Source organism: Papio anubis, chromosome 9 (genome assembly GCF_008728515.1).
Source record: "Papio anubis isolate 15944 chromosome 9, Panubis1.0, whole genome shotgun sequence".
Classification (NCBI taxonomy): Eukaryota; Metazoa; Chordata; class Mammalia; order Primates; family Cercopithecidae; genus Papio; species Papio anubis.
This window is the reverse complement of record NC_044984.1, coordinates 47,554,652-47,568,368: the sequence shown is the minus strand read 5'-3', so window position 1 is coordinate 47,568,368 and position 13,717 is coordinate 47,554,652. Positions and strand designations below refer to the sequence as shown.

Here is a 13,717-nt window from a genome sequence, read left to right as displayed (position 1 = left end):
TTTCAGCCAAACTCTAACCTCCAGCTTAGGAACACAAAGGCCTAGCGGTTTAGGGTCAGCTCTGCCTCACCAGCCTGGGTGGTCTCTAGCTTCCCTTCTCAGACAGATGGAGTATAGCCCACCCCATGTACAACACTTTGAGGAATACTTGCTAATGCTCATTGAGTGCCAACTGTGTGCCAGCACTGCTGTGAAGTCTTTAACTGATTATCTTCACAGCAGCCTGTAATACAAATACTATTATCATCCTAATTTTGCCTAGAAGGAAAATAAGGCAGAGTGGTTAAGTAACTTGCCTAAGGTCACACAGCTAGTAAGTAGCAGAGCTAGGTGTGGAATCCAAGTAATCTGGTTCCATAACCCAAGCTCTTAACGACCAGGTTATTTTGCTTATATAGAAAAAGGAATAGAGAGGAGGGGGTGCTGGAGCTAGAAGGGGCATTGGATGCAATCGACTCCAAACTTTTTATTTCATAGATAAGAAAACAGGTGGAGGAAGGGGAAGAATTTATCCGAAGCCATGGTAACTTAATGGCAGTGTTAACAAAAATCAGTTTTACTGAGATCATAGGCCAGGTGTGGTGGCTCATGCCTGTAATTTCAGCTCTTCGGGAGGCGGAGGCTGAGGCAGGTGGATCGCTTGAACCCAGGAGTTCAAGACCAGCCTGGGCAACATGGTGAGACTCCGTCTCTACAAAAAAAAAAATACAAAAATTAGCTGGGTTTGATAATGCATACCTGTCGTCCCAGCTACTTGGGAGGCTGAGGTGGGAGGATCACTTGAGGCTGTTGAGGCTGCAGTAAGCTGTGATTGCACCATTGCACTGCAGCCTGGGTGACAGAGGGAGACCCTGTCTCAAAAAAATTCTATTTAGGGCTCAAAAACTGAACAATAGAAACTTTTAATTGTCATGGAAAAAAACCTCAGAGATTATATTGCAGCCCAGGAGGGCCCACCAACAGTAATGTGCTGCTTAGACATACTTGTCGAAGGATGGGAATGGCCCAGACCCAGGGGTTTCCAAACTGAGGACCCTAAGGGCTGCTTTCAGGGCTGCAGGGGGAGGTCAGTAGGTGAGAAGTATCATGGTCCCCTCCTCTGCACCAACTGGATTATCTCTCCTTATCTGTTTTACTCATGAGGCTGTGCACGTGATTTTGTTTGTGAGGGTGCTTTTGCTGCGAGAACATGCGGGAAGCCCCTGCCTGTATATGCCTGGGGTAGGAGGCCAGCAGGGGCAGCTCTCTGGCCTGGGGGAAGAGGAGCCCCTGGGTACAGACCCCCACGCCTGGCTCTTAGGAGTGCCCATCCTCTCATTGCCCTCACTGGCCTCTCCTTAAAACGCTGATGGCCCTTTTCTGCAGAATCTCCGATCCCCATATTGGCTCTGGCTCCTCAAGAATGACTCAGGCCCGGTGGGGCAGTTGAAGTTGGGTGACCGAATGGGGTGAGGGTGCCTGCCTGGCCAGGGAGGGCAGGAGCACTTTCCCACACCACACAGCGGATTTGGAGCTGAGAGTGACAGAAGCCCTCAGGATCCCTTAATCCCAGGGCTGAATGTGTGAAGGGCTTGCCTCCCTCACCCAGAAAGCCCTGAGCAAACACTCCCTCCACCCGGCTCCACACCCCTGTCAGCTGCGCATCCCTCTGTGAAAAGACTAGGAACAGCTGCCAAACAAGGAAGGGTCACGGAGGGCAGTAGCAGAATCTGCGTGTGGGGGTTTGGGGAAGGGCAGGGGACCAGCTTTTAGCTGTGGCTGCTGGGTAGAGGCACCTTGTTCAGCCGCCTGCCTCTGGCCCAGATACGAAGGAGATGTCTGTCCCATTTTCAGGGAAAGAAACTCATCTCTCTTTCTCTCTCACTCTAGGGTGTAAAGGCGCTTTTGCATAGGAAGTTCTTCCTTATGTCTACCTTCAGTTTCTCAGGCTCAGTTTGAAGATTTTGTGTACTTCTTGCAATTCTGATTTAATAATAAGGACACAGAATGTGGCTCTAGACTAGAACTTTCTTCCTGTTTGGATTGGGTTTATTGTAGGGTTTGTCATGAAATTAATTTGGATTTAGTTAATTGGAGGATACAAAACTGGCTCCTCAGGACAGTGTCATATCTTATTGGGTACTTGTAAGAACAGGGCCACATCAACCAAGCAACTGACCATGTGCTGAGGGTAAGGACAGAAAGGAGCTGAGCCGCATCTGCAGAGCTTGCAGTCTGCTGGCCAGACACCATGGCCGTCCTGGTGGACCATGAGCTACTGGGCTGTATAAGTTGCTGTGTACTTTTTTCCCTGCAGATTCTGTGCGGGCCAGTCACTCATATAAAACATTGTATCTACCGTTTTATACATTGTAAGGTCACAAGCTTTGAAGTCAGACAGATAGGACTGACTTCCCATCTTTACCACTTCCTGGCTGTGTGTGATCTCAGGCAAGTTACATACCCCTCTGAGCCTCAATGTCTGCAGCTCCAAACTGGACATAGGAAAACACTTCTTTGGCCGGGTTGTTAGAAGAAGCATCTAGTGTTCAGCATGTAATGGTAGTTCCAAAAGAGAATCCCTTCCACCCAAGAGGCACCGCTGCCTTTCCTTTGTCTTCCTTCTTGTATCAGGGATAGAACATCTCAAGTCACCTTCATGAGAAGTACCTCAGTTGCAGCTCCTTGGTTTGGGTGCCCTACAGGCACAAAATAAGACTGATTGCATATTCTATATTGTTTCCCTGAAAATCCCCTTGGCTTCTGGCTTGCTTTTTGTTCTAAGCAGTAGACACAACTTTAGGGGCAGTGGACCCACGCCATTTTCTCCTAGTGTTGGAGTGTTACAGCCATAGAGTAAAAGACCCGATAAGCACACTACAAGCCATCTCAGGGATTCACCTGTGCTCAGGCAAAGCCTCTACCCTGGCCTGTGATAGTCCCCATCAAACTCCAGGGGCTACCAGAGAAGAAAGCAGTGAATGGCAGGTGCAGAGGCTGAGGTGAGGCAGCCGGGGGCACTGAGCTCTGGCCCTCACTCAGGGTGAGATCCCAGTGGTCCTACCATGTCCTCTGGGGCAGGAAACCAGGCAATTGGACCTCAGCTTCCCAAGGGGGATGTTCACATGTTTCCTCTGCTCCTGCAGCTGCAGCCCCCAAAGACCTGCAGTAGTTCCCACCCTCCTTCCAAACCATGCCCACCTTAGGAGCAAGAGTGGAAATTGATAGACCCTGGGATGCTAGTGCTCCCAGAGCCCCTTTGACCCAAACAGCCAGTTCCATCAGGTTTATTCAGGTGCCCATTTTGCATTGGTTATGACACAATTTAGACAGAGTGACTTTATACCAGGCAGAACAGTGTGAGTGAGAGGCCATATGTGAGTGAGAGGCCATAGAATATGGAGCCTTTGGGACCAGACTAATGTGAGTTTAAATCCTGCCTCCATCACGTGCTGCTGTGTGACTCTGGGAGCTACTTTACTTCTCTGAGCTTCTGAAAGGAAGGTTAATGGTGCTAACCGCATAGAGCCTCTAAGTAGACTAGTTGATCAAGTGTAGGTAAGGCATCCAGCACAGGACTTGGCACAAAGTGGGCGTTTGGTGAATCTGGGCAGAAAGGATCAGTGAAAGTCCAACCCCTTCCTTCTAGGAGATGGTTCTGGCTCTAGAATGCTCACCTATTGCAGGTGGACTGACCCATGACCCAGGCATTCTCCCGTGATGGGGCCTGAGGACTCCAGTCCTTACGACCACAGTCCCTCCACCCCCTCTCCACTTACTTAGAGGCCATCTTGGCAGAGACAGACCACAGGTAGGGGTAGGAGGGGTTGGGGGAATGGGGATAAGGGAGGAAGTGGCTGGAGAAGGAGCTGGCTGAGCTCTCAGCCAGCCTGGCCTTCCCTGCATCCCTGCATCTGGGGTGGGATCTGCTGACCACTCTGTCCTCAGCACTGGCCCCTGCCTTCTGTCTGTGCATGGAGGCAGCCGTTCACTCTCTCCCTGGCCAGCTTTCATTCAGCTAGGGGCAGCTTGGGTCTGTGGGATTAATCAGGTGCTGGTGACCACTCTTCCTCAGACCTGGGGTCATTTCATCCATGAGGAATTGAGAAAAGGAGGGAGAACAAAGACAACAGATAGCTCCTTGTAAATGACAATGGCAAAGCTTGGGCAGGAAGAGAATGAATGCCTGCTGACCTCCTATATGCCAGGCACCATGGGGACATTGTCTCATTCCCTGTGAGGCACATGTCCCATTTGGTAGATGAGAAGATAGATTGGATGGTCCATTATCACACTGCTCATAAAGACAAATTGAGTCTGGAAAATTTACAAAAGAAAGAGATTTATTGGACTTACAGTTCCACGTGGCTGGGGAGGCCTCAAAATCGTGGCAGAAAGCAAAAGGCACTTGTTACATGGTGGTGGCAAGAGAGAGAATGAGAGCCAAGTGAAATGGATTTCCCCTTATTAAACCACCAGATCTCGTGAGACTTATTCACAACTACAAGAACAGTACGGGGGAAACTGCCCCATGATACAATCATCTCCCACCGGGTCCCTCCCACAACATGTGGGAATTATGGGAGTACAATTTAAGATGAGATTTGGGTGGGGACACAGAGCCAAACCATATTGGATGGGTTCAGAGTGGTTAGATGGCCCACCCAAGGTTACACAGCTAGTTAGTGGCAACTGGAGGGATTTGAACACAGATCTGTTACACTCAGCTGGGAAAAATTTAAGTTATGGCTTAAAACTAGGATTTTGCGTTTAAAAACATTGATCTGAGAAGGGATCCACCGGTTTCATCATTCAACCAAAGGGATCCCCAGCAGCAAAAAGTTATGAACTCTTGCCCCGAATTCTGCACCATTATAGAAAATCAGAACGCGCCTAGCAAACAACTGGGCAGCAAATGGAGTTGCAGAGTGCACGACACCAGACCCTGCTGGAGAACGCCCGTCTAGAATTGTGCAAGCACAGACTGAAGGGAGGCCTGCAAGGCAGCATGGGTACGCAGGGCTGAGAAAGACAGTCAGGGTTTTCTTAGGGAAGATGTTTTGTCTTCCCCCATCTCCTTAGTACCTAGCTCCATGCCTGGCAGGTTCTCAGTAGCTGTTGGCCAAGTTGAAGTGAATCTGGATCTAGGTTTGGAAGGCTAAGGCTGGCATACAGAATATTCCCCTTTTAATGGGTACATGGAGCCAAGTACATGTGGAGGAATAAGAATGCTAAGAATAACAAATATACATGTGGCTTTTGACAGCTTACAGAGCACTCCGTTAATCACTAGCTCACTCTATCCTGAGAAGTGGTAAGGCAAATATTTGTATTACTTCCAATTTATAGGGAAAGCAACTGGGCTTCAGAGGATGATTTGTTCCGATTTGCAGAGCTGGGAAGTGGCAAACTGTGCACTCAAACTCAGGCCCTCTAACTCCACATTCTGTAGGGTGAGAGGATGGGTGATGGGATGTCTTTTCTGGAGGAGGGAGGTACTGTGAGGCTGGAGAGATGGAGGTACAGTGGGTGGGGACCTGGAGGGCTGGGCCCAGGCAGGGGCTTCTGATTAGGAAGCCCTGGGGCGCCGGTTCAGGTTCTCCCAGAGAGGAGTGTGATGGGATCCAGTAACCTGTGCCCTCCAGATGACTTCTGTAGGTGTGTTTAGTGACATGCTCAACAGGTGCGGGAAGGATGGGTTTGTGCCAAGGGCCAAGCCCAGAGATGTTTCAGATTTTTCTCTTTATGCCCCTGCAACCAAGCCCTGCTGCTCCAGCACATATAAGAGACCCAGGTTGAGGGCTCCAGCATTCACCGGCCTGGGCCCTCTTGCTTCTCTGATAGCTCCCAGCTTACTCTCTGCAGCCATGATTGCCAGACAGCAGTGTGTCCGAGGCGGGCCTCGGGGCTTCAGCTGTGGCTCAGCCATCGTAGGCAGTGGCAAGAGAGGTGCCTTCAGCTCAGTCTCCGTGTCTGGAGGTGCTGGCCGATGCTCTTCTGGGGGCTTTGGCAGCAGGAGCCTCTACAACCTTGGGGGGAACAAGAGCATCTCCCTGAGTGTGGCTGGGTCACGACAAGGCGCCTGCTTTGGAGGTGCTGGAGGCTTCGGCACTGGTGGCTTTGGCGGTGGATTTGGGGGCTCCTTCAGCGGTAAGGGTGGCCCTGGCTTCCCTGTCTGCCCTGCTGGGGGAATTCAGGAGGTCACTATCAACCAGAGCTTGCTGACCCCCCTCCACGTGGAGATTGACCCTGAGATCCAGAAAGTCCGGACAGAGGAGCGAGAACAGATCAAGCTCCTCAACAACAAGTTTGCGTCCTTCATCGACAAGGTGAGCTGTGTCCCTGGCCGGAGAGGGGCAGTTAGAAGAGAAGGGTCCTGAGTCGTGGGGTCTCAGACCTGAGCCTACCACAGGTGCTGGGAAGACCGCTGAACTTCCCCGGGCCCCAATTCTCCAGCTGTTGAAGGGGCATCGTGACTTTAGCCTTCCTTTTTTTGTCCCGTGGCTGGTGGGAAGGTGGGAGGCTCAAGGCAGTTAAATGTTTGGATTTCCCTAGACATGCTGTGGGATATTGGACAAATCATTTAACTTTTGTGGCTCTAGTCATCCCAGCTATAAAGTGGGTTCATTATTTCTCTGCTTCTTCTCAGATTTTGGTTTTGAATATAATGCAGTTAACTCCACTAATCACTTAACAATGGCCACTTCTGCTCTTACAACAGAAGAAAACTAAGCTGATTGTGCAAGTGAAAAAGGGACTGGCTCCAGTGGCAGATTCTAGGTCTCACCAGGGCCTTGGAAATTTACCTTTTTCATTCCTTTGATTGAACAACACTGCTCATGTCTGGGTCTGTTTGAAGAAAGGAGGAGACAGGTCTTTTCTTTTTGTAGCCCAACTTCCTTTTTCATGCAATGTCTAGAAGTTCAAGTTCTTTAAGCTCAGTTACAGTCATGCATGATGGATGATAGTGAGCAGTGCAGCCCCAGAGAGCCGAGTCATCCAAAGATTGATGACTGGGTGGATGAGTGCTGCCCTTTTGTCCAGATTGCCCTGGTTTACCAGGCATCAAAGTTTTAGGCAGCTTCGACATATGGGGCAAGAATGAACACTCTTGGAGTAGAATAAGGTGCATATTTGCTCTTCTTGCTAGTTCGAATAAACCCACAGTAGCCTAAAGAGGTTTTACTGTGACTGTAGGACATGCAGATATGACAGCAAAAACTCAGGGCTCTTTGATGCATCCTTGTCTCATCTCATCTCATTTTACCTTTCGAGTTCAAAATGTGATCAGTCTCCCTTACCTGCTTTCCTTTCGGTTCTGAGGCTCATAAAGTGGAAATGTCATGCTAAGCTGCTGTCTTGGTTCATCTGGATAGATTTTTTCATAGAGGGAGGGAAAGTTCAGGGAAGCCCTTTGCAGAATGGAGTTTAGGTGAGACTCATAATGTGTATAGGGCCCTGGTTTTAAATATCTATACTCAGTTGTTCACAGGTTCACAGGGACACACCAGGTCCATTGATAAGTAAGCTTATTAAAAAAGTCTGTAGTGACTTTATCTTTTGTTTGCTTTGGGTCAGGATCACTTTGAATGCAACAGCCTCCAGACTGTGATGTCTCCTAATTTCATTTTGTTATTTCACAGAAGTTTAATGTTCTTCTTTGGGGCTTTGGGTGCCTGTGGTTAGGAAGTTGTTTTTGCTGCACTGTCAGGCTCTGCTGCTCTGGCTGTGCTCTGTTCTCCACAACATATGTGACCCCCTTGGTGCTATGGGCTCGAGAATGGGGCCATCATGTTGACCTGAGTGAGTGGTGCCCTGGAGATGCAACACAGTGGCCCTACTTGGGTGGTTCTTGGGCCGTGTGGTTCCCTGGGATTGACTGGGTTGGTGTTGGCCTTGGCTGGCCCTCCTGCCACACTTCAGGCCCTTATCAGTTGGCTGGTGCCTTTATCAACACAGGTGCGGTTCTTAGAGCAACAGAATAAGGTCCTGGAGACCAAATGGAAGCTGCTCCAGCAGCAGACGACCAGCACCTCCAGCAAAAACCTTGAGCCCCTCTTTGAGACCTACCTCAGTGTCCTGAGGAAGCAACTAGATACCTTGGTCAATGACAAAGGGCGCCTGCAGTCTGAGCTGAAGACCATGCAGGACAGCGTGGAGGACTTCAAGACCAAGTAAGTGGGGAGGAAGGAAGGGACGCCATCTGACACATGTGCCCAGCCACACCCAGGCTCCCGGGCCTCTCTCCAGTGGCTTAGAATCTCAGGCTCTGAAGGTGGCTAGGAAGGCCCTCTAGTCTGTTTTCCTACATTGACATAGTCACGTTTTCACAGGGTGAGGTCTAGTAACCACAAGTTGTTCCAAATGGAAATTCAATGATAGATTCAGGGATTTGGGTCTGCCATATACAAACAAGATCAGAACCCAAATAGATGAAAAGCAGTATAATATGGTCAGAAGAATACAGGCTGTAGAGACAGATGGAGCTGGTTTGCATAGTGAGTCCTCACTTACTATCTGTGTGACCTTGGGTGAGCTGCTGAACCTCTCTGAGCTTCAGTTTTATTCATCTTCAAATGGGAATAATATTCCTACTTTATGGATTGTGAGAATTAAATGAAATTACATGAAATAGAGAAAGCATGTGGCATATTTCAGTACACAGAGTGAACACTGAATACACAGCACCTCTCATTAAACTCACTATGGGATAGGACTGACAAAATAAATACCAACCCTCTCTCTCAATTCATTCACCCACCAAACAAAGGAAAATGGAGTGTGCTGATGACATTGCTGAGAATTTAATCTGCCAGAATGGCCAAAAGTACAGCCCTTCCATGGATATTAAATCAACTACACCATTGCTGGGTTTTCTCTCGAAAACAGCCTCTTTAAAGTTTGGTTTTCATGTCTCTGAATAAACCTTGGCCTAAACTGGTACTTCCTATATTCAATGAATGCAGTGAATGTAGGTTAAATGAATATCTGTATGAACATGGGGAATGTAACTAATTACCTGGATATCTCCAAATTTGTTTGGAAATGCTTGAAAACAAGCAGCAGAGATCTGAGAAACACCAGCTCACTGTGGGCTTTTGTCTTTTTCTCCCTGTGCCCACCCCCAGATATGAAGAGGAGATCAACAAACGCACAGCAGCTGAGAATGACTTTGTGGTCCTCAAGAAGGTAAGAGACGAAGGATGGTAGGGAGTGCCTTCAGGGTGCTCCTTCCCTTGGGGAGTGGTCTTTGGTTGAAGTCATGGGTTTGGTCCATCTCTGCCTCATCTCCACTTACTTGGAACTACTTAGATCTATACAGTCAAAGAAAGTGGGTAACCAAACCAGGTTCTAAGGAATTAAGGTAGGGAGGAAAGCCTATTTGCATTTTTTTTTTTTTTTTTTTTGAGATGGAGTTTCACTCTTGTTGCCCAAGCTGGAGTGCAATCTTGGCTTGCCGCAAGCTCCATCTCCTGGGTCCAAGTGATTCTCATGCCTCAGCCTCCCAAGTAGCTGGGATTACAGGCATGTGCCACCGCGCCTGGTTAATTTTGTATTTTTAGTAGAGACAGGGTTTCTCCATGTTGGTCAGGCTGGTCTTGAACTCCTGACCTCAGGTGATCTGCCTGCTTCAGCCTTCCAAAGTCCTGGGATTACAGGTGTGAGCCACCGCACCTTGCCAATTTTTATTTTTATAAATTCATGAGGTACAAGTGTAATTTTGTTACATGGATAGTTTGTGTTGTGGTGAAGTCAGGGCTTTCAGTGTATCCATTGCTGGGATAACATACATTGTATCCAATAAGTAATTTCTCATTGTCCACCTCCCTCCCACCCCTCCCTCTTTCAAGTCTCCATTGTCTATCATTCCGCGCTCTATGTCCATGTGGTACTTGCCTTTCTGTGCCTGAGTTATTTAACTTAAGATAATGAACTCCAGTTCCATCCACATTGCTGCAAAAAGACATAATTTCATTCTGTTTTTATGGCTGAGTAGTATTCTATGGTGTATATGTGCCACATTTTCTTTATCCAATCATCTCTTGATGGACACTTAGGTTGATTCCATATCTTTGCTATTGTGAATTGTGCTGTGATTAACATGAGTGCAGGTTATCTTTTTGTTACAATGATTTCTTTTCCTTTGAGTGGAATTCCAGCAGTGGGATTGCTGAATCCAATGGTAATTCTATTTTTAGTTCTTTGAGAGATCTCCATACTATTAGAAAAGCCTATTTGGATAATCAACTTCCATGTCTTCAGGTGGCTCTAAGGGAAGAATATATAAAATTGGTCCCCCACCAGCTCACCTGCTGCTGAGTAGTCTTTCCTAAGAGTAGACTTTCCTAAATGCTGCTGAGAACATCTGTAGGTGTCACTTAGTACCCCCTCCCCCCACTGGCATTCCTGTTCCTCATCTCTTATCCTCCTTCCTCCTCTGCAGGACGTGGATGCTGCCTATATGAACAAGGTGGAGCTGGAGGCCAAGGTGGACAGTCTTAATGATGAGATCAACTTCCTGAAGGTCCTCTATGATGCGGTGAGGGATCCTTCCTTCCATTCAGGGAAAGGGAATCCCCTGTCTGCGATGCTGCTGGCTGGGATTCACAGTTCTTTGAAAGGACTCCAGCTCCCTTATTTTAGGGCAGTGGGTTCTCATCAAGGTCATGCATAGAAAGGTTTGAAGTGGGAAATTCAACTGGGAGATTCTTAGAACCAGATGTAGTCTTGGTCTTAGAAGGGGTGATTAGATCTAAAGAGTGCTTGGAATAGAATTCATTGCTGTCTAGCATTTTTTCTGGTGAAATGGATCTGTTCCATTCCCTTCCATCCAACACACCGGCACTCACTGCATTAGACAGAGTGGCTTATGGTTCCTGGGGACCAGTAAAGACTAGAAGCATTGCTCTTCCATTCTGAGCTGTCACAACCACTTGATTTCTGCTTAGAACTTTACCTGTCTCTCCCCTTCCTACACATTGTGAATGCCAACTCTGCTCCCATCTGAGCCTGTATCAGGTCAGTGAAGGCTTTCCTAGAGGGGCTAGGAAAAGCCTATTTGATGTGAGACATTTGCCTTGCAGGAGCTGTCCCAGATGCAGACCCACGTCAGCGACATGTCCGTGGTCCTCTCCATGGACAACAACCGCAACCTGGACCTGGACAGCATTATTGCTGAGGTCCGTGCCCAGTATGAGGAGATTGCCCAGAGGAGCAAGGCTGAGGCCGAGGCCCTGTACCAGACCAAGGTGGGTGGTGTGGATCTCTCAGGAGATGGGGCTGGCTCTGGGGCTCTGCTTTTTACATCTGTGAACAGGGGATCATTAGCTCAAGACCAACAGAAGTCAGATACGAACAGACATTTCCAGGCATCGTTGGTCCTGGTCTGAATTGCCACCTGTGGCAATTCTCACTGAGTTCACTTGAGAATGGACCCTACCCAGATGCCCCTGACCCCTGGTTCTCTGTGTTTTCTTGAGTATTAGGTCCAGCAGCTCCAGATCTCGGTTGACCAACATGGTGACAACCTGAAGAACACCAAGAGTGAAATCGCAGAGCTCAACAGGATGATCCAGAGGCTGCGGGCAGAGATCGAGAACATCAAGAAGCAGGTGGGTGTCTCTCCCTTCCAGATGAAGCACAAGGCCAGGGGCCTCAGGCAGACATCTCCAGAGTGGACAGGCAGATAAAACATCGGGCCAGAAGACCCTGAGCTTGTTGCTGGGAATTCACAGTTCTTTGTGCAAGCCATACCCAGATTTTTTCAGCAATAACCCAGTTGGCACAACATGACGCTCCTGGTGCATAGGTTTCTTGGCTCTTCTTCATGGGTTTTTGCTCATCTTTATTTAATCAGTCAGGTGGAGGCATTGGTGGGCTATGGCTGGAGTGAATGAGATGTGTAAGTGTCAGGGAAAGTGGGCAGTACAGATAGAATCTTGACATCCTGACCCAAGGAAAGCTGGACCAGGGGAGGGGACAGGTGTAGAGGCCTTGAAGGCAGGGCACTGCTGACTACCTATCTAATGCCTTTGTCAACAGTGCCAGACTCTTCAGGCATCCGTGGCTGATGCAGAGCAGCGTGGTGAGAATGCCCTTAAAGATGCCCACAGCAAGCGCATAGAGCTGGAGACTGCCCTGCAGCAGGCCAAGGAGGAGCTGGCACGAATGCTGCGTGAGTACCAGGAGCTCATGAGTGTGAAGCTGGCCCTGGACATCGAGATCGCCACCTACCGCAAACTCCTGGAGGGCGAGGAGTGCAGGTGAGGGGTTAGGCAGGGTGTGAACATGAGGGCCGGAGAAGTCCAGGGCCATGAGCTTGTACCTCTGCCGGGCTGCAAGCGTCAGTGCTGTGCCAGTGCATTACGAACCAGGACAGCTTAGATAACAGGTTCACACTGGGTCCTCAAACTCAGAGGCTGCTCAAGGGTAAGAGAGGTGAGTGAGGCGGGCTTATTGAATGAAATTCTGTGCTCCCTGAGGTTCACTGCCTTTTCTTTCCCCCACAGAATGTCTGGAGAATGCCAGAGTGCCGTGAGCATCTGTAAGTACCTTCTGCTCCTGCTGTAGTTGTTCATTCACCCGGGTCTTGGCTGAGACCCCAGGGTGCTGGCACCATTGGAATAACTATGTCCTTTGTGTCTTTTCTGCAGCTGTGGTTGGCGGTAGCACCAGCACTGGAGGCATCAGTGGAGGATTAGGAAGTGGCTCTGGGTTTGGCCTGAGTAGTGGCTTTGGCTCTGGCTCTGGAAGTGGCTTTGGGTTTGGTGGCAGTGTCTCTGGCAGTTCCAGTAGCAAGATCATCTCTACCACCACCCTGAACAAGAGACGATAGAGGAAATGAGGTCCCTGCAGCTCACTGTGTCCAGTTGGGCCCAGCACTGGTGTCTCTGTGCTTCCTTCACTTTACCTCCATCCTCCCTCTCTGGGGCTTGTCTTACTAGTGTCCCCTCCACTATCCCATGGGCTCTCTCTGCCCCAGGATGATCTCCTGGGCTGGGACAGGGACTCTGCCTCTTGGAGTTTGGTAGCTTCTTCTTGATTTGAGCCTGGTGACCCACCTGGAGTGGGAGGGATGTCAGCTGACAACTCACCTCCCGTGGACAGAGACGAAAATGACCAAGAGTGTCATGTCCAGAATTATTGGGGTCACATATGTCCCTTCCCAGCCCAATGCCATCTCCCACCAGATCCTGTATTATCCATGTACATCAGGACCAAACTACTTTTCCATCACCTGGTAGCACCTGGCCCTGCAAGCTTAGGACAAGAACTACTTAGTGTCCCATTCTACTCCTGTCATTCCCTCTTATCCATCTGCAGGTGAATCTTCAATAAAATGCTATTGTCATTCATTTTGAGCAATGGTCTTTTTTCCCTGGGGAGGGGTCTCTAAAATCCTGTATAACTAGACAATTTTAGTGAAGGTGGATGCTTGAGGGTCTGAAGGATCCGTCTATACAGATCTGGGTCATCGAATAATTTCTCAGGTCTCTACTTCTAGGTTGCTCAAATTATTGGGGTAGAAGTACAGCGTATAGAGGCCGAAGGCTGCCTACAGGGCAGTTGTACAGATACAAGGGGCGGCCGACAATTACACACACATTAGCTATTGTAGGGCACCCTGGGGCAGCACCGTTTCAATGCTGATCCTGGAATAAACCTGGAGGGAAGGGGTTTAAGTCTGCAGGTGGGGGGCATTTGACAGGTGTGAGAGAAGCAGGCCAGGGGTCTCTGT

At 49.0% G+C, this 13,717-nt stretch overlaps 1 protein-coding gene across 1 annotated transcript; it reads left to right on the top strand.

Moving 5' to 3' along the window:
- The first annotated feature begins 4,526 nt into the window (after window positions 1-4,526).
- KRT4 (keratin 4) lies at window positions 4,527-13,334 on the top strand. The gene is made up of 9 exons (XM_003906433.5): window positions 4,527-6,308; window positions 7,939-8,153; window positions 9,108-9,168; window positions 10,424-10,519; window positions 11,064-11,228; window positions 11,466-11,591; window positions 12,022-12,242; window positions 12,489-12,523; window positions 12,633-13,334. The coding sequence occupies exons 1-9, from the start codon at window positions 5,625-5,627 to the stop codon at window positions 12,812-12,814; spliced, it is 1,785 nt and encodes a 594-aa protein (XP_003906482.2). The 5' UTR covers window positions 4,527-5,624; the 3' UTR covers window positions 12,815-13,334.
- Window positions 13,335-13,717: the final 383 nt, after the last annotated feature.

Bases quoted from the DNA above. Each gene is read 5' to 3' on its own strand.
- KRT4 (XM_003906433.5), top strand. From the start codon at position 5,625: ATGACTTCTGTAGGTGTGTTTAGTGACATGCTCAACAGGTGCGGGAAG. The intron at 10,520-11,063 runs GTGAGGGATCCT...TTTGCCTTGCAG, and splicing joins TGAAGGTCCTCTATGATGCG to GAGCTGTCCCAGATGCAGAC. The intron at 12,243-12,488 runs GTGAGGGGTTAG...TTTCCCCCACAG, and splicing joins CTGGAGGGCGAGGAGTGCAG to AATGTCTGGAGAATGCCAGA.